This window comes from Monodelphis domestica, chromosome 8 (assembly GCF_027887165.1).
Source record: "Monodelphis domestica isolate mMonDom1 chromosome 8, mMonDom1.pri, whole genome shotgun sequence".
Classification (NCBI taxonomy): Eukaryota; Metazoa; Chordata; class Mammalia; order Didelphimorphia; family Didelphidae; genus Monodelphis; species Monodelphis domestica.
Window position 1 is genome coordinate 21,012,765 of NC_077234.1, and position 20,903 is coordinate 21,033,667.

The window sequence follows — 20,903 nt, forward strand, 5'->3', positions numbered from 1 at the left end:
CTGCCACACTGAGGTCCTCCAGTGGCAGTTGAACCTATGGGTCCAATTCTATTGAAGCCAAGCCCCGAGGTTCCCTGGGAGAATTCTCATCATGGAAAAAGAAAAACATGCCACTTGTCCAGCCTTTCCGGCAGCTCTGGCCAAATGAGCACGTAGGACTCCTATTTCCTGAGGGTGAGACTTATTCCCAGAGATGGAGCTTTTCTTCCAGATCTTCTGCTCTTGTCTTTCTTCCTGGCAGACCTTCTCCCAAGAGGCTAATTAAGCCCTTTCTGCTGCATCTTCAGTTTCAGCTGGTCCCCGTAATCTGGCATTTCTCCTTCCTTTATTGCATCCTTCTGGCTGGGCTGGGCTGGGCTGGGCTGACTCCGGGCATCTTTCCCCAGGGTGGTTTTAAGGATTATGAGCAGTGAGTCTTGCTGGAAGACCAGCGAGCGAGCATGATGTGGCAGCCTCGGACGGCCATCATGAACACAGCATTCTTCTCTCCTCTCTCCCAGCTAGATCTGAGCACTCTAGTGACAACCTCCATAGGTCTTGTATTAGACTCAATGCCAGTATTGTTCAGGATGGAGGAACACAGCAAATAACAATAGTCAAACATTGGACAAATCAACAAATACAGAAATCTGCAAACTAAAGGGACGAGAGAAAGTACACATCCTGGGAAATCCGGCTCTGTATTTATTGCCCCCCCAACAATGATGCCACCAGTTGTTCTAAGATCGCCCAACAAGGGTGTCCAAAAATGAAAGCGGTGGGTAAATAAGGGATCCTGGAGGGATCCTTGTCCATGAGGAGGGTCCAGCTTTACCCCAGGCTTGATCACAGGGAGTCACTGTGTTCGTCTCAGAGCCAGGATGCCCCCACTACCTCTCGGGGTTCTAAGGTGCCCTGAGGAGTTCGGGGTGTCACCTTTTTCTAATGTGGCTGCCTTAGGTCTCCGCCAGATGTGTTCCTTTCATTATTGGAGGCCAGTGGCTAACATCCAGTTCCATTTAACTGCCTAACATCAGATAGGACAAACATACAAACGTGACTCCTGAACATATCGGGGCCATCTGCTTATACATTAGCTCTGTTCCTGCATAGCATTGGTCCTACCGGGCTCAGCCCCAAAGCCAGAATCTCTGCTGGGGGAGTCCTTTTCTCAGCTTCCACTGACCTAAAACCCTCAAGGTCAGTCACTCTTTGCACCTCAGGGCATCAGTGCTTCAGTGGATCTGGAACCCCTGGATGCTGAAGCACCATCTTGGAGTCACTGAACTCCCTTCACCTAGAACCGAAAAGAATAAACACAATCGCCAATGACGAAGGCCCTTGGACCAGACCCTCCGGTACCAGAGAGGCTCAACATCTTTCCTCTTATAGCTTGGTCTCTTATCAGATATGGTAAACAGGAGCTGACAAGAGCCCCCAAGCATGAATGAAGTAGACACAGCTAGATGGCTCAAGGAATAGAAAGCCAGGTCTAGAGAAAAAATGGTCCTGGGTTCAAATCCAGCCTCAGGTATTTCCAATCTGTGTGATCCTGGGCAAGTAAATCACTTAACTCCAGTTACCTAGACTTAACTGTTCTTCTGCCAGTACTCAATATTGATTCTAAGACAGACGGTAAGGTTGGTTTTGTTTTGTTTAAACCCTTACCTTCCAACTGGGAAACAGCACTGTGCATTGGTACCAAGTTAGAAGGGCAATAAGGGCTAGGTAATGGGGGTTCAGTGACTTGCTCAGGGTCACACAGCTAGGAAGTATCTGAGGTCAGATTTGAACCCAGGACCTCCCATCTCTTGGCCTGGCTCTCCATCCTTTGTTTTGTTTTTAAGTGAATGAGATAAGAAACAACAATGACATTCTGAATGTCAGATAGTTGTAAACCGTAACATTGTCTCTGCTCTCTTTGAAACCAAATAACAACCTTCCTTTCTTTGCCCTTCACAAGCTATTTTCTGAGCAGAAATTTCTTTTCCCCCTCTCCGGGCCCTGTCATTTTTATTTAATCTGCAGGCTCTTTTTCTTCCAACTTTGTTACTTGGAATGCAGTTTCCTGGTTGGAGTATTATAAAAACAAAAATGGCAGACCAGACTAGACCAGACTGAATCAGACCAGACACCCAAGAGAGTTGTTACTTGTTTTTTAAACCCTGACCTTCTGTCTTAGAATCTGCACTATCCCATTTAAGGCAGAAGAGTAGTAAGAGCTAGGCAGCTGGAGTTAAGTGACTTGCTCGGGATCACATAGCTAGGAAAGGTCTTGGTCAAGATTTGAACCCAGGACTCAAGCCATTATTCATTAAATGCCTATTAAAAGAGCAGACAGAATATGTCAATTATTGACATACTGCATCCTACCTTAGAACATTTGGAAGTTAATAATTGACTACATCAGGAAGATAACTCCATTCAATCCCAGAAACATTTCCTAAGCACTTAGTTAGTACCACCCTTAACTCTTGGGAAACAAAGGCAAAAATGAAACTGTTCCTGCCCTCTGGGAGCTTACATTCTACTAGGATAATTCTGCTGAGTTTATATTCAATATAAAATAAATTAAAAGAAGTTTGGGGATGAGAATCACTCGGCAACTGGGGAAATCAGGAAAGGCTTCTCGAAGGAGGAAGTCTTTGAGGGGAACTTTAAAGTTCGGAAGGCAGAAGTGGGGATGACCAGCCTTCCAGCTGGAGGACAGCCTGTTTCCATGCAGATATGGTGCGAATGAAGAGCTCTCTTGGAAATAAACTGGTCAGGTCCACGCAATGATCCCTGCTGATTCCATGACCAATGTCACAGCATCCTTCCTCTCCTTGGAAAAAGACCCTCCCTCCCCTCGTACTCTCCTCCCCTCATTCCCCCCCCCCCACGCGAATGATCACGTGAGAGCCCAATCTCTGCCCCGCCCCCGCCCCGCCCATCCTCCATCCTAAGAGCCAGGGATGCTTTTCCCGTTTTGTAATTGGACGCCATCCTTCTTTTGAACGGTTTGCGGATTCTCCTTTTAAGGCAGGCCGAGCCACACGTTTGAAATAGTCTGCGCTCTCAGCCATTTGCCTTGGCGATGTCAGAGACGTGCCCAGCCGCTGTGGGCCGGCCGGCTCGCCTGAGGGATCCCTGCGTCCAGAGAAGGCGCAGTCACTAAGCTCTGTCCCAGGTCGTCCTGGCCGCCCGCTGCGCTCCAGCTCCAGCTCCCTCCACGCCCTGGTGCTAAGTTAGGCCATGGTGGGCAGCTCGGGGACGGGTGGCCGCTAAGCCTTCTCCCGGCCGGCCCGGGTGGGGGCCGGCCCCAGCAGGGCGGGTGGGGGCTCCAGGCCTGACGCAAGTCTGTGTTTGCTTTGGCCACAGGCTTAAATGAAGAGCTGGTCCAGCTGCTTCTCATCCGAGATGAACTGCACACAGAGCAAGACGCCATGTTGGTCGACATAGAAGATCTGACTAGGTGAGTGTCCCATAGTGGGCGGCGGGATTTCCTGCTTGACTTCCCTGGGTTTCTATCACCCCCACCCCGGGGGAAAGGAAGGGCCGGGGGCCGTGGACCCACGTTTCTTGGATGGATTGAGTTGGTGTAAGGAATCTTGGAATTTCTTTCAAGAATAAGAATAATAACCAACAGTGTCTAGCGCTGAGTCTGTGCCAGGCACTGGGCTAAGTACTTACAGATATTGTTGATCCTTAAAACAACCCTGAGAAGTGGGGACTTTTATTAGCCCCGTGTTACAGATGAGGAAGCTGAGGCAAGCAGAGGGGAAATGATTGGCCCGGGGTCATCCAGCTAGTCAGTGTCTGGGGTCACATTTGAACTCAGGACTTGGGCAGGACCTGATGCTCTATCCAGTGCACAATCCAACTGCATTTTTTTCAAAATTCTATTCTATGCAAAGTCTTTCCTCCACTCCTCAGCTGCCTTCCTCCCAGAATAACTTTGAATTTCTGTTGTATGTACTTATCTGTATGCATTTTCTTTGCCCTGTTAGATTGGAAGCTCCTGGGAGCCAGGCACTGTTTCATTTTGTCAGTATATCCCAGCACAGTGGCTGGCCGCCCAGGGTCATCACTGAATAAATCCTTGCTGAATGATCCACTATAATCTAGAAAACAGAGCAGGGAATAGGAGCAGGGTTTTAGGGAAAAGCCCAGCTTGGGCCTGAGCTCCAGCAGCCTCCCTGCCAGGGGGAATGAAGGCCTCCCTCCTTCAGATACCAAGAAAGTAGACCACAAGGCTCACTCCTAAGGCCGAAGGCCTTCAACAAGAACCTGAATCGGTTGGTGTAGAGAAGGAGGAGCTGCCGGGCCCTCAGCAGACCAGCCACTCTTCTGAGCTGATCTCCATAGATTCACAATCTGGCATCACTGCAAACAAACATGGCGGCCATTTGGCTTCAGCCCTTCCCTTTGTAGCTGAGGAAACAAGTCATTGGTCCAAATGCCCACAGGGCTATGGGGTGGTAGAACAAGGACCAAGAACCCAAGAGGAGGAGCTTCCTGTCTCCTGGTCGTGGGCCCTCTTTGCTAGAGCAAGCAGGACCGCTGGGCAGCAAAGGGGGCTAAAACCCCGGCTCTGTTTCTGACTGTGCATTTCCTGGGCAGTTAGGTGGCACCTCAGTACACACAGTGCAAGGAACCATGAAGGCCTGGGTTCACATGTGACCTCAGATACTTACTGGCTCCTGGGCAAGTCACTCATCTCTGTTTACCTCAGTTTCCTCATCTGTCAAATGAGCTGGAGAAGGAAATGACCAACCACTCCAGTGTCTGCCAGGAAACCCCCAAATAGGGTGCTGAAGAGTCAGACAGGACTGAACAAGAACAGCAAAGAAGACAGGAGAGGGCAGGATAACCGCCCTCTAGTGTATATTTTACTAGCAGAGATGAGGCTGGATTTCACCTCCAGTCTCCCAGGGTCCAGGCCCAGTGTTATCCCCACAGTACCACCTTGATAAAATAGAATGGCTCCTTTCAATCAGTTGGATTCCCCGATGACGTGCCAACTACTGGGTTTGGCATTGCGGACCCAAGTGCAAAGAGTGGCACCATCTCAGTGAGTGATGAAAGCTCCATTCTACAGCCTAAAGCTAAAAACAACAAAGACTCCTGTTTGCTGATCTCATTTTATGGGAAGAACTTTTCCTTACCGCCCACTCCAAGTCAGGAAGGGAGCAGGGTGCTAGAGGTATAGACCGAACATGAGAGTCCCTGCCCTCAAGGAACTTAGAATCTTCTGGAGTGGGGGAGATAGACCATGCCCCCCCCCCCCCCCCCCCGCCATGAGGGAGAAGGAGCAGCAGCCTTCTGAAGGAGGTGGCACCTGTGACACACTCTGAACGGAGCAGAAGGAAACCGAAACACAGATGCTGAGAAGGAAAAGACTTAGGAGTTCTGGCTAGATCCAGAACCTCAGGGTCATCATAGTTTTTTCTTTTAATAATAGAGCTCTGGACCTAGAGGTAGGAAGACCAGAATTCACTTCTAGACTCAGATAAGTACTAGCTCTCTGCCCTTGACAAAGCTGTGTACAATGGGTAGACCATTGGACCTGGAGATAGGAAGACATGAATTCAAATCTAGGCTCAGTGACTTACTAACTGCATGATCCTGGGTACATCTCTTGACCTCTGTCTACCTCAGGTTCCTCAACTGTAAAATGGAGATAATAGCACCTACCTCCCACGATTCTTGTAAAGATCAAATGAAATAATATTTGTAAAGTTCTTTGCCAACTCCTGCTATTAATAATAATGACTATTCTTATTAATCACTGCTATTTTAATAACACCTTTTAAAATTAGTAAGTATCATTAATACTTTTTTTAATAATCCAGTTGTTTCTGGATATAAACTTGTGCCACCTTTACCATTCCCCAGTGAGCCAATTTTCCCCAGAACAAAGACGGTGATGCAACCCAGGAGGAGGATTCTTGTGCCTTCTAAGAGGTATCTGGGAACTCTCTCAACCTTGGATGGATTCTTTCACTGAGAAGAAAGATCGTTTCTCTTTGACTTGGAATAGCAGTAGAGTTTTTTTTTATTCCAAGAAGCGAATTCAGAGATGAGCTGGGTCCTTCCCCCAGTTATTTATGATCATGATAGATTTTCTACTCATTTCACAGCAGGAAACACTGGCAAGATCACAGGCTAAAAATAATTGTCTTAATGGCACCAAACAGAGGTCCTGTTAAGCCAAATATACTTCTGGTAACGCCTAGGAACAAAGCAGCAACTCCATTCAACAAATCTATTAATTTTTATGATTTATATATGGATATTATTACATGATATGATATAATATACTATATTTTAACATATTACAATTATATTATAATGTGGAACATATACTATATTTTAATATCATATGTTATCATTAGATCATTATTATACTATATTATAATGTGGTCCCTATTTTAATATTGTACATTATAATTAGATCATCATACTGTATTATATGGTATATATGCTATATTTTAATATCATATAATTAGATCCTTATACTGTATTATATGGTAGATATGCTATACTTTAACCTCATATAATTAGATCCTTATACTATATTATATGGTAGATAGACTATATTTTAACATCATATAATTAGATCATTAATTATACTATAATATGGTACATATGCTATATTTTAACATTATATATTATAATTAGATCCTTTTACTGTATTATATGGTAGATAGGCTATATTTTAACATCATATAATTAGATCATTAATTATACTATAATATGGTACATATGCTATATTTTAACATCATATATCATAATTAGATCCTTATACTGTATTATATGGTAGATAGGCTATATTTTAACATCATATAATTAGATCATTAATTATACTATAATATGGTACATATGCTATATTTTAACATCACATAATGCAATAATTATTATACTATATAAACATAGGCTATATTTTATATTATAATTAGATCATTATTATACTATATTATAATATGGTACATATGCTATATTTTAACATATTATAATTAGATCATTATTATACTATATTATATGGTACATGTACTGTATTTTAACATCATATAATTAGATCATTAATTATTATATGGTATACATGGTATATAATATACCATATTTCAGAATCCTATATTATAAACATGTAATTAATTATTATATAGCTTTATGTATAATTAATATATTGTGATTAATAGATAATTACAAATTTGCGAGTCATTGGGGATAGAAAGATTTTTTAAAATTCAGCCTTTCTATTCCATTGGAAGGGATATGACACATACATAGCTAATTATAATACAATATGGGAATTTTCAGGAGGGGGGATTATCAAGGAGAAATCTAGTCAAAGCTGTCTGGGAATATTTGAAGAGAGAGAGGGGATCAGGAAAGTCTTCACAGAGGAGATGCCTTCAGAGGAGAGATTTCAAGGAAGAGAAGGATTCTGGAAGGCAAAGATAAGAACAAATAAGGGAGAAAGCATGGCCTTGGCAAATGCTGGGAAGTGGGAGATGATATTGGATCATATAGCTAAAAAGGCAGTGGAAATCATCTTACCCAAAACCTTTATTGCATACCTGAAGGAAATGAAGTGCAGAGGGATTTACCCAAAGTCACCCAAGTGGTAAATAGAGGAGCCCTGATCCTCTGACTTCAGAATCCACAGTCCCCACTGGACCAGCCTGCCTCTTAAGTTCATATTGGATTCATGAAACCACTGGTAGTCTAGGTTGACTCAAATCTGGAGAATAATGTAAAATAATGAAGAAGAGCTGATTGGGAGCCATACTGTGGCACCCCGTAAGGACTAAGGGTAGTTTATCCCAGAAGGAATAGGGAGCCACCAAATCTGCCTCTTAAGAAAATTGGGCAGCTGTGTGGAAGATAGACTGGAAAAGAGAGGAGGAACCAGCGTCCGAGAGACCAACCAGGAGCTGATAACAATCCCCAAATGAAGTTCCATGAGCCATCTAAAGTGGAGAATGGGGAGCAATCAGAGATCTAGAATTCTGACTGATGACTTGGTGTCTTTGCCCATTTTTCTGCCTTGCTTCTGGCTTCAGTTGTCTTGCTCTGTTCTTGCCCCCAGAGACGCCATCTTTCCCAAAGGGTATTTTTGACAACGATAGGAATGAAAATCTCCCTCAAGTTGTTCCATTTAGGTTCACACCAAGTCCTCCCAGACCTTTCCAAAGAGCTGGGAAATGGTGTGTCAGAGGAGAACTTGCCCACCATTTCCAAAAACCACCTGGGCAACTCCATTGTGTTTTGCTGTTCTTGAGCACATTTTTTCCAAACCACATGCTTAATTAGTGCTCGTTAGCATGAGGCAAACCTTGGACTTGGCTAGTCCACCTTCCCATCCCGCTGTTCACCTGCTGTCAGACCGGGCAGCCTCAGGCTCGCTGGTCATGTGAGAGGCTTCCTGGGCAGCAGAAACTCCGGAGCAGGACCTCCTGCTAAGATTACTCATGTGCATGACAAGATAATTCTTTTTCTCTTTGAGCCTAAACCATTGAGACCTGAGCTTGGTGGAGTGGAAGGAGGGGTCGTGGTTGTGCAGAAAATGAAGGTGATTCAAAACAGCATTCAGTGACACTTTGCTTGAAATCAAGAAGATCACAATTTGGTCATGTAGAAATGGAGATTTGAACCCCGGACTTCTGTTCTTTTTTCCTCTTATCCTCATGTTGTTGTAATCTTTAAGTTGATTATGTTTTCATGATCCTTTTGGAGAAACTTTTCCCAATGGGATCAAACAGTTTGAACCCCGGGCTTCAATTCCCAGAAGTCCTTGATAGTTCCCAGAATTCCCTAAAATCTCACCCTGAGTCCTCACCTGAGTGTGAGAACACAATTTGTATTTAAACTGACTCCGCCTACTTCAGCCTCTCTCTCTCTCTCTCTCTCTCTCTCTCTCTCTCTCTCTCTCTCTCTCTCTCTCTCTCTCTCTCTCTCTCTCTCTGTCTCTCTCTCCCTCTCTCCCTCCCTCTCTCCCTCCCTCTCTCCCTCTCTCTCTCTCTCTCTCTCTCTCTCTCTCTCTCTCTCTCTCTGTCTGTCTGTCTATCTGTCTGTCTCCCTCCCTCCTTCCACTTCTAGGCACACACAGCTCTCTACCTAGCAGGCAAGGTTGCACATGCTTTCCTTATTTTATGTTTCTAATAATCTTTAGTAAACCTCCAAAAATATAATACTTTTAGCAGAAAAACTAATTTTAACTGTTACAGTTTCTGGACCTTGGAATCTGCATTCTTATTTGTAGTCTTAACTGTCTGGTCCCTGGCCCTCGTGACAGTGACTTACCCAAGGTCACCTAGTCAGACTGGGCTTGACCTCGAGTCTCCCTGGCTTGGAGGACTCTATCCACTAAAGCCTCTCAACTGAGAAGTAAATGAGATGTTAGGTCAAACTTCAAAGTGCTATAAAATATGAAATATTCTTAGCACGAATCTTGATAAAAGTAAGGGTAACATATTGGCTACAGATTCCTAGCATGTACCTTAGGTCACTTGATTTTTTAAGACTTAATTAATTTATTTGCAATTAGATTTCCTAGGATTGTAGCTCCCTGTCTTCCCCGTAAATGTGTTCTTGATTTTTTTTCTGTTACTGACACTTCCCAATGACCAGCCTGCCCTCCCCATAGAGCTTTACCAGCGTCCCTTCATTCTTCAACATCTCCTATCACTTTCCTCCTCCCCATTAGACTATAGACCAGGGATTCTAGAAGGCTGTGAACTTGGTTTGGTTTTTTAATATGTTGACAGCTATATCATTGGGTTCCTCGGTGAGCCTGTGTGCTTCAGTTTATGCGGTTAAAAGCACGATTCCGATAGGCTTCATGAGATGGGCTGCCAGAGGTGGTCAGAACACACACACACACACACGTAAAGGACCTGTTAATAGACACTCTAATATAGTGGACGGGACCCCCAATCGGTCCAGCTGCTTATTCAAGAAGCAGAGTTAATTGTATGGAATAGAAAGCCTAGAAATGGACATGACTTGAGTAGACTGCAATGTAATGGTTTTTGGGAATGACCTGATTTGACCCTTTGTGCCATCCCTGGGAAATCAGAGGGGAGCAGAGACCGAAGTTCCTCTTGGAGCTCAAATAATGAATCCTGTTATTAATTTTCCAGACATGCCGAAAGCCAGCAGAAGCACTTGGCCGAGAAAATGCCAGCAAAATGATCCTGGGAGCCCCCTCCAGGAGACCGAGCTCGAGAAACGATTTTGCTTCTGTGGTCGTAAAATGTGGATCCACCCTCGGAAGGGTGCACCAAGAAACAAAAAATCAGTGTTAGTCATTGATGATGTCCGAAGCTTCATGTCCAGTGATTGATTGGCCTTTGCTTCTTAATTTATTTTCCTTTTAACTCGTGCCACTAAATAGCCGGCATTTTAATAAAATACAGTTATGAGAAGAAAATGTACAGTAGCCATGCTGTTACAAACCATGCTTGGGAACAGAGGGTAGTTTAACTTTCTTTTGGATTTGGTTTAGAGGCTTCAGTTGAACCCGTCCTTTCCCATTGCCGACTTTATTCCTCACTGTAGTTCACTCTAAAGAAGAAGCTGTCCAAGCCGGTGCTATCCAAGTCCAAACCATACCTGCCTGCCTCGTCGTGAAGTTGTAGCTTTCTGTCATCTGGATATTTTAATCAGTTTTCAACATTTTGTGAATGTTGACTACCTGACCTTCATTTTTAGATGTGCTATTAACATTCACCTGGACTCAGAGAGTTTCCCTGGAACGTTTTATGTATAAATATGTAAAATAAAAATGGAAAATTTGTTTCATAGGATATGATATGCCTTTTTGTTCAGCCGTGCACATAGTGGAGGTCCTTCCCCACAGAGAAAGTCCCCAGCCGGGCCTTCTCCCTGCACAGAAGCTCATTGTCCACAAACAGCGGGAGACAATGAGCTGATATTAGGACATCGTAAGCGTCATGAGTTGATCTGAGCTCAAAGAACTATTTCTTTGTCAAAAGGATAAAATTCCCGAGTTGGAAGCATCATTCCCAACCTGTACCCCAAGAGAATCTCCAGCATCATCCTAATAACTAAATTGTTATCATCAGTTAAGGATTGTTAAGTGCGTTATTTCATTTTATCATTACAACAACCCTGAGAAGTAAGTGTTATTATTACCTCATTTTACAGATGAGGAAATTGAGGCAGAAAGCTCAAGGCATTTACCTGTGATCTCAAAGCTAGTGCTGCAACTAGACAGAAACTCAGTCCTTCCTAACTCCAAGACCAGTGCCCTTTCCATTGGGTCACTTAGCATTAAATTTTACCTTAAATATAATTAGCTGTCTCTGCTTGCAGACCACCCAGGAGGAGGGACCCACTATTCCAGAGCCCATTCCATTTTTTTTAAACCCTTACCTTCTGTCTTAGAATCAGTCCTGTGTATTGGTTCCAAGGCAGAAGAGTGGTAAGGGCTAGGCAATGGGGGTCAAGTGACTTGCCCAGGGTCACACAGCTGGGAAGCATCTGAGGCCAGATTTGAACCTAGTACCTCCCATCTCTGGACCTGGCTCTCCATCCACTGAACCACCAAGCTGCCTCCCGCACCCCATTTTTGAAAAGTCGTAACTGATAAATTTTGACCCAACAACTCTGGGCAAGTCAGTGGCCCCAGGTAACTCCCAGACTAGGCTAGTGATGAGTACAGAACTACGTGAAGGAAAGGACTTCCACACAGGGAGCTCCCTATACTGATGACATCATGGACTCCATCCAAGTACAAAAAACCTTAACAGGCTCAAATAAGGACAGCAGTGATCATTTGGATAAATGGATAAATCGATTAAGGAACACCACTGTCAACAGAGCCATGATCCACTAAGCTGCTACTACGCTCAATGGACAGTAGCATTTACCCTCCTGGGGAATCATCCATTTCAAAAGCTAACCATTGGTTTGCTGGACTGCTGAGACGTTTTTAGACAAAGATCACAATTGAGCTTCTTCCCTTGACCTGACCCCTTTGAGCACATGAAAGTCAAACAGGAGAGTTTCATGTAAACTAGATTTTTCACATAAAATTCATGTATCACATTCATGGGGATGACTAAACATGGGCATCAGGATGTCCATTGGGAAGCCTCACATTTTACTCAGGCTCACCAGAGAGAGAACCATAAGTAGAAATAGCAAAGCATCCAACGTAGGCATGATGTCCACAAAAACTTCCTCACTCGGAGCACAGTCCCACAGTGGAAGGGAACTCCCAGGGAGAGAGGATGGCTTCCCCTCCCTGAAGGTTTTCGCTTAGGACTTGGATAACCCCTCATCCAAGATGTTAGAGGAGGCAGGGAAGGGCTGGCCTAGACAAATGTTCAGGTCCCTTCCTACTCTGGAATTCTGTGGGAGCAGATGTTTTCAAATAGCTGGGCACCATTTTGGCCCCAAAGCCTAGCTGTGAGCCCATGCAGACAATAATTATAATGGTTATTAATAATAAGTTAATATTATTAATAAAAGCTGAGTTGAACTGGAATGCCTTTCCTGGGAATCGAGTTTCCAGCACACACTCTTCCTGCCTTTAGCCACTCTCAAGCTTTTTGATCCCAAGGCCCAAGATACATTGGGCCACCTCCCTCTCGCTCCATCCCTAGACTATGTAACATTAGGAAAAGGCAATGTTTGCTTTGAAATAGCCTGGGGAAGAGTGTTCATGGCTGGAGTGGGGTAAAAGCTCTGGGAACTAGAAGATCCAATTTCCAGACCCAGGTCTCATATGACTCAACAAGAGAGCATAGACTTAGGATCTTGACATCCCTATCGATCTCTGTGGTTTTTGACAGAGTCAGAAAGACTTGAGTTAAAATCTAGCCTTAGGTTCTTCCTAACTGGGTGACCTTGGGCAAGTCATTTAACTTCTGTCTTCCTCAGTTTTCTACTCTGTAAAATGGGATTACTGATGGCATTTACTTCACAAGAGCTATTGGGAGAATCAATGAAGGTAATACATATATGAAGTACTTAGTGTAAGGGGTAGCTATTATTTTTAGCTCACATGAGATCACAGTTGGAGAACCCCACTTCTACCAGATCTTATCCCCTGGAAGGAACAGACCTCCTTCTGTACTAATATCATTTCTCCATGAATAAGATGTGACATTCATCCCAAGGTAGGATGATTGCTAATGAATCTTTCAAGATACTTTAATAGAGTCATATATTTAGCTGTCAATGTAAAGTAATATTATGTTAAATGATGTAAGTTAATGTTCTGGCCCAGCACCAATTAAAGTGGCCTTTTAATTATCAAGAGAGAACCCAAAGGGTCCTTTCTTCAGAATACTGATGGGAAATCATTCACCAAGGCTAATTGGTTGTAAGGAATAAGCCACAGGGTGGCAGAATAGATAGAAAGAACAAAAAAGTGATCGACTTCAAAACTCTTCTGCTTAATAGCTGTGTGACCCTGGACAGGTCACATAACCACCAACTGCCTCAGTTTCCTCAACTATAAATGGGGATAATCATTCCTACCTCTTGGGACTATTTAGGGGAACAAATGAGATAGTATTTGTAAAGTATGTTGCATAATATATTTCAGTTCCCTTCCCACTCTGGCTTGGAAGGAGAGGAAAAATAGCTTCTGCTTTCTAGTTATTCATATGGGTAGCTCAGGGGACTTAGTCTGGGTTTGAATCTTGACTCAGTTGAGTCCTGTTTGTGGGTCCTTGACTAAGTCATTCAAACTCAGGAGTTGGAGCTAGAGGAGCCCTTTTAGGCCAACCTCCTCTCCTTCCCATTTTACAAATGAGGCAAGAGCTGCCACAAAAGGTTAACTGACCCACCTGCTCCCCAACAATCAGCCAGGTAGTAAATTACAGAATCAATTTGAACCCAGGCCCTCAGACTCATAAACCAGCCTCATTCCACAGAGCCTAAAAGCATTGGACATATTCTAGACAAGTAATGCAGTGGAGAGAACACTGAGCTTGGAATCAAGAAGATTCATCCTAATGAGTCCAAATCAGACTAGTTGTGTGATCCTAGACAAGTCATTTTATCCTGGTTGCCTCAGTTTCCTCAACTGTAAAGTGAGCTGGAGAAGGAAACGGCAAACCACTCCCAAGAAATGCCAAGAAAACCCCAAACAAAGGTCCCAGAGAGTCAGACATGACAACAACAACAACAACATTGTTGTACAGTTCTAGAGAATGGGACCCAGGGAGGGTATGGCTTCCACTATACCTCCGTGCCTCAGTTTCTTGACCCACAAAATAAGGAGATTGAAATTGATGCTCCCTCAGGGCACCCCAATCTCTAAAGTCTTATGAATCTGTTTCCCTAAGCCTAATAGAAAGAATTGAGCAAGCTGCCGATGAATCAGGCTACCCATTTCCCCCCTTACTGTGGTTAGGAGGATTTTTTTTATTTATCTTCATTTTTTCCCCTCTTTAACAAGACCTAAACTAAACACTTTATCCTTAGGCAATGCAGGAAACAATGGTGGGTGGCACTGGGGTGAGTACATATTAGAATGAACTTGCAATTTTGGCTTACTCACTCAGAGAAGTGCCAGTCCTTGGAGATGTGGAACCCTAGCTAGCTCTCTCTCCACTTGGTTCAAAAACAGTTCATTGACAGGAGGGCCTGGGTTCAAATTTGGCCTCAGACACTTCCCAGCTGGGTGACCCTGGACAAGTCACTTGACCCCCATTGCCTAGCCCTTACCACTCTTCTGCCCTGGAACTGATACTCGGTATTCATTCTAAGATGAAAGGTCAGAGTTGAAATTAAAAAAAAAATTTAAACAGTTGATTGGCAGGAGCCAATGTGGCTTCAGAGGCAGAGAAAGAAGATGAAAGCACAGTCATGCCAAGAGATGGTCAGTGGGACCAACTACCCTGTAGAAGGAGCATCATCCCAGTGACAGGCCCCCCCCCCCCAGCAGAAGAGAGTGTGGTCCTCCGGGCAAAACTGCCCCTTCCCAAAGAGGAAGCATGCCCTGCCCTGCTGAACCCCAGGGCAAAGCCTCCTTCACCTCTGAGCACAGGAGCCTCCCCTGCCTCGGTAAGCAATCCCATTGAAAAGAAAGGAATGCTTGCATGAGCATATTTATGAGCATTTATTACAGATTTATAGGTATTATGCTATTGCTGTATTACATATTAAACTATCAAAATAAATGGTCAATTGAAAAAGTAAAGGAAGGAAGGGGCAGCTAGGTAGCAGGGTGGATAAAGCATTAGGTCAGGAGGACCTGAGTTCCAATGTGGCCTTGGAAACTTCTAGGTGTATGACCCTGGGCGAGTCACTTAACTGTGATTGCCTAGCCCTTGCCATTATTCTGTCTTAGAATTTGTACCAAGACAGAAGGGAGGGAGGAAGGGAGGAAGGAAGGAAGACGGAAGGGAGGAAGGAAGGAAGGAAGGAAGGAAGGAAGGAAGGAAGGAAGGAAGGAAGGAAGGAAGCAAGGAAGCAAGGAAGCAAGGAAGGAAGGAAGGAAGGAAGCGAGGAAAGAAGGAAGGAAGTGAGAAAGGAAGGAAGGAAGAAGGAATGAAAAAGAAGAAAGAGAAGGAAGGAAGGAAAGAAAAAAGAAAGAGAAGGAATAAAGGAAAGGAAGGAAGGAAGGAAGAGAAAGAAAGAAAGAAAGAAAGAAAGAAAGAAAGAAAGAAAGAAAGAAAGAAAGAAAGAGAGAGAGAGAGAGAGAGAGAGAGAGAGAGAGAGAGAGAGAGAGAGGGAGGGAGGGAGGGAGGGAGGGAGGGAGGAAGGAAGGAAGGAAGGAAGGAAGGAAGGAAGGAAGGAAGGAAGGAAGGAAGGAAGGAAGGAAGGAAGGAAGGAAGGAAGCAAGGAAGGAAGGAAGGAAGGAAGGAAGGAAGGAAGGAAGGAAGGAAGGAAGGAGCCATGTGCATCCATCTCCTTTGATAAAAAGCTTGTCCATAGTAAACAATTTTAAAGGGAAGTTAGGGAGGCCTCAAGCAGAAGAATTGGGGAGGGGGTGGGAATAGATGGTAATGAATTTGCCTTTGAAATGGCAGGTACGTAAAGAGGAAAAGCAAAGTCTTCATCTCAGCCATCCAACACCTTTTGCTAAAAGACTTCAATTCCAATCTTGGGTCCATAGGTGTGATCCTGGGCAATTCACTGCACCTTTTTGGTTCTCTTTGGGGTTCCCTTTCCTTATCTTTCCTTATCTGTAAAATGGGTAGCTGGTGCCTGGTAGGGGCTCCCAACCTAGGGTCTTTGCATATTTTTTTGTTGGATCGTTCAGCCATATCCGGTGCCCTGTGGCCCAATTGTCCGCAGGGTTTTCTTTGCATAGATACTGGAATGGTTTGTCATAGTTTGATAACTTTGTCCACATAATCGATCTGTTTTGTGATGCATTTAAGGACGTCAATCTGATAAGCTGTCCCTGGGCCCACCAGCCTGCCAAAGAAAGGAGAATGAAACAAAAAACAGTAAAGAAGCTGCTAGACTAGATGAGCCTAAAACTCTGCCAGGTCTAAGTCCCTCAAGAGGCACAGTGTATATAGAACACTGCATTTGGAATCAAGAAGACCCGAGTTCAAATCCTACCCTAGCACTTTTGCTCCAGAAACTTGAGCAAATCCATTTCGTCACTTCCAACCTGAGTTTCCACATCTGTAAAATGGGGATGATAATAATAGCATGAGGTTATTGAGAGGGTCAAATGATCTGTCCTATAGAAACTTTGAAGTGCGGTCAGCACAAGTTATTTTTATAAAGCAGGATGCTTCTGGGACCATATGGCCAGATGTGTAAATTTAACAGAACTCGCACTCCTTGTTCCTTTTGGACAGAAAAGTGCTGAAAGAGCCCCACCCTTCGGCTGGGCACATGCAGACTCTGGGAGGGCTCCAGAGGCCTCCTGGTTTCCTGGTGCTCATCCCAAAGGTGCTCATCTCTTGTCCCTTATGACTCCTGGCCTCTGACCTGGATCCCGAGGTCAAGTCTACCCAGGCAGGGAGACCCAGAAGGAATGGCATCACCAGCATTCTAAGAGAGGCAACTGAGGAAAGCAGGGCTCTTCTTTTGGCTCTTTGGCTCTTGGCTCTCTTAGTCTGGAGACCCACCTGGGAGGCCAGCTGGCAGGTGGGCTTTTGACTTTCCCTGGCACAGTTGCTTCTGGCTAGTGAACGGAGACACCAAGGCAGCGTGGCAAGCTCATATTAGCTAGGCTTGGACAGGTGATTATCCCATCTCCAGTTTTTACTATCTAATAAATAATGATAAAAGTAACATCAAGCCTTCAGAGAATTTTAACCCTAATGTAGATCAGAAAGAGATCTGAGGGGCCATTTTACAAATGAAGAAAATGAGGTTCAAAGAGATTAGGTGACTTGTCCAAGGTCACACAGGTAGGAAATGTCAAAGGAGGGATTTGAACCCAAGTCCTCTGAGTCCATACCTATCCTGCCCCTCCCACCTCCACCTCTTTGTCCCTCTCTCTTCTGGACCAAGATGCAGCCTTACATTCCAGTGAGAAGTCCCCACTATAAGAATGAATAAGGCAAATAGGCATCTGCTCTCATCAGCTTGATCTATTTCCAAGCCTAATTGAAGGAGCTGTTCAGGAATGATTATATGGGCTCTTGGGAGAAAGAGAGATGATGAACAGGACAAAAACCAATGAGAGTCACATTCATGAGAAAAGTCAGGAAAAACACTGAAAATCTTCTAGTATGTGAGTTGCTGAGTTCTTGGATTCCTCTTTAAAAGAGGAAAATTAAAATGGAGCTAAAACCTAAAGAAGATCTTCATTGGATGCGTGTGGGCTGGTTTTGATGAGTTTGATAAGTTCACTCTCTTTCCCCATGTATGATCAACTTGGAATTATTGAAACTTGCCTTATGTACTCTGGAGCTTGTCCACAGATGCTTCTTCATCTCTGGCACCCAGTGAGCTTTTCAGTTATCTCTCCCTGCTACCCAACTATATGCTTAGGTGATATAACTTAGTGGTTCCTGGAGTTAACCTCCTTAGCGTTCTAGTAGAATATAAGCTCCTGGAGGAAAGGAAGTGTTTTGTCATGTTTTTTCTTTATGTAGCTTTGTCCTAGCAACTAACACTGGATCTGCATACATTAGGCACTTAATAAATGTTTGTGAAATTGGAGAAAATAGAAAATGTTTGAGGGAGCTGAGAAGTTAAAATTTGACACATTCACTGAGTCAAAGTTGAAGAACTCAGTGGCTATCTAGTCCAAACTATTCCCCAAAAAAAGAATACCCACTCCATCTACCTGATATGTAGCTGGCCAGTCTTTGCTTGTAGACCTTCAATGATGGGTGGCTCACCAACTTCCATGGATACCCTTTCCACTTTGGGATGACTTTAAGGAAGTCTTTCCCTACATTGTATGCCTCTACCTTTCTCCAAATTCTACACATTGTTCTACCCTCTGGGACCATATAGAATAACCAGGTGACTTCAAATACTTGAGGGCTGATGCCATGCCAGTGAATCACAGGATCTTGGAATTAGAAGGAGTCTCTGAGGTCATGTAATCCAATCCATCCCATTACAAAGAACTTAATGAATGATCCCTCCCAAGGCAATCCATGTCTATGTTGAACAGCTCAGGTGGCAAATTAAATATAGTGCCAGATCTGGAGTCAGGAAGACTCATCTTCCTGAGTACGAATCTGACCTCAGACACTCAGACCCTGTTTGCCTTGGTTTCCCCATGTATAAAATGATCTAGAGAAGGAAATGGCCAACCACTCCAGTTTATTTGCCAAGAAAACCCTAAATGGGGTCATGAAGATGACTGAAGTGCCTCAACAACAACAAAATTCTTGAGAATTTTTCCCCAAGTTTTGAGTCTTAGATTTGCTTTCAGAATAAAAACAAGGGGTTTGAGACTAGCCACACAACTTCTCTTCTAACCGTCAATCAACCAATTAGCAAACATATATCAAGTGCTTAATATAAGTCATAACTGTGCTGGGTCCTAGGGATACTAGTTAGCACAAATAACAGGAAGAGACCTTAAAAGTGTCTGTCTGCCCTTCACTTCTCGACAAAAAGTCCTAGATATGTTTTAAAGGGTCTGAAAGAGCCTTCCTCAAAATTGTCTGGAGTGGAGGCCAATTTGCATTTCCTTCCCCCACCCTCTCTGCCCATTTCCTTCCCAGGAAACTTCCCCAGAAGTTCAGACTAGGATTGATTTGCATAGCTGTTGCCCCAGCCTGAGAACAAGAAGAGTCTACCCTGTCCCATTGGATCAAGTCAAAATGCCCGCTTCCTTTTTTAAAGTACACAGATAGTTCTCACTTCCTAAAAGAAGCACCACTGTCAAGTGAGTTTGGCTGAGAAAACCTCAAAGCTCCCATCTATGTTCTACTAAAACCTCAGTTCCAATCCTATTTCCTCAGCCCTAACAGGGGATCTAGGTGGATCAAGGGACCCTGGTCACCCACAGCTGGGAGCCTCAAGCCAGGCCTGGCCTCCCAACTTCCTTTCCTCTCAGGACTGTGGATCTGGGGAGAGTCAGGAAGTTTGTTGAGTGACTGCTTTCAGGTGACAGGGTACAGGATTTTCCTCTGATGCTAATGAACTGGACGAGGGACATTCATTTTCACAGAGCATCGGAAAATGAAAGTCACACCTTGGTGATGGCTGTAATCCCTGGGACTCCAAAGAATCAGAGACTGTGGTCATTCACAACTCTAAACCCCTGACATCATTTGAGACACTCTCCCTCCCACCTTCCAAGAACTCCCCCCCCCCTCTCTCTCTCCCTCCCTCCCTCTCTGTCTCTCTTTCTGTCACTGTCTCTCTCCTTTTCTTTCTCTCTTCTCTTTCTCCTCTTCTCCCTTTCCATCTCTCTCTGTCTTTCTCTCTGTTTCCATCTGTCTCTCTCCTTTTCTCACTATCTCTCCTCTTCTCTCTCTGTCTCTGTCTCTGCCTCTCTCTTTCTCTGTCTCTGTCTCTCCTCTTTCTCTCTCTCTATCTCTGTCTTTCTTCCTGTCTCCATCTCTCTCTCTCCTTTTCTCTCTTCTTCTTCTTCTTCTCTCCCTCTCCCTCTCTCTCTCCATCTTCCTTTCTCTCCCCATCTCTCTCTCTTTGTCTCACTCTCACTCTCTCTCTCTCTCTCCCTCCCTCCCTCCCTCCCTCCCTCACTCTCTGTCTCTCTCTCTTTCTGTCACTGTCTCTCTCCTTTTCTTTCTCTCTTCTCTTTCTCCTCTTCTCCCTTTCCATCTCTCTCTGTCTTTCTCTCTGTTTCCATCTATCTGTCTCTCTCCTTTTCTCACTATCTCTCCTCTTCTCTCTCTGTCTCTGTCTCTGCCTCTCTCTTTCTCTGTCTCTGTCTCTCCTCTTCTCTTTCTCTCTCTATCTCTGTCTTTCTGCCTGTCTCCATCTCTCTCTCTCTCCTTTTCTCTCTTCTTCTTCTTCTTCTCTCCCTCTCCCTCTCTCTCTCCATCTTCCTCTCTCTCCCCATCTCTCTCTCTCTCTCTCTCTCTCTCTCTCTCTCTCTCTCTCTCTCTCTCTGTCTCACTCTCTCTGTCTCTCTCTCTGTGTGTGTCTCTGTCTCTCTTTGGAATTCTAAAGCCTTTTATAATATAGTTACTAGTGGGGAAACTGAGGTCAGCTTTCAGATCAATGTTGAGAGGATTGAAGCCAAAAGTCAAGCAATCTCAATTTGATTTATTCCCTCTGGGACAAGGGTCTCTGCTTTCCTGGGTCTCAGCTGCTTCATGTGTAAAATGAGGGGCTTAGACTAAGTGATCTCTAATATGTCTTTCAGCTCCACGTCTCCTGGTATGCTGTGTGCTAGCTGGCTGGGTGCTAAGACCCAAAAATAACTCATGGCATTTCCCAAGTTATCCAGCTTATCCCCAAATAATTGCTTGACCCCAAAAAAAGTCAGCATGACTTTTGGCCTCCTGGCAAGTTGAAGTGTATAGAGAGAAAGGGCAGGCGGGATCCCCATTTTG

The 20,903-nt window shown here is 44.3% G+C and overlaps 1 protein-coding gene across 1 annotated transcript in view; it reads left to right on the forward strand.

The window, feature by feature from the left end:
• The window catches only part of SCHIP1 (schwannomin interacting protein 1), a 221,171-nt gene extending 210,404 nt beyond the window's left edge, over window positions 1–10,767 (forward strand). The window contains 2 exon segments of the mRNA XM_056808449.1: window positions 3,340–3,433; window positions 10,107–10,767. Of these exon segments, the coding sequence (XP_056664427.1) occupies window positions 3,340–3,433; window positions 10,107–10,158 (146 nt within the window). The 3' untranslated portion in view covers window positions 10,159–10,767.
• The last annotated feature ends 10,136 nt before the right edge of the window (window positions 10,768–20,903 follow it).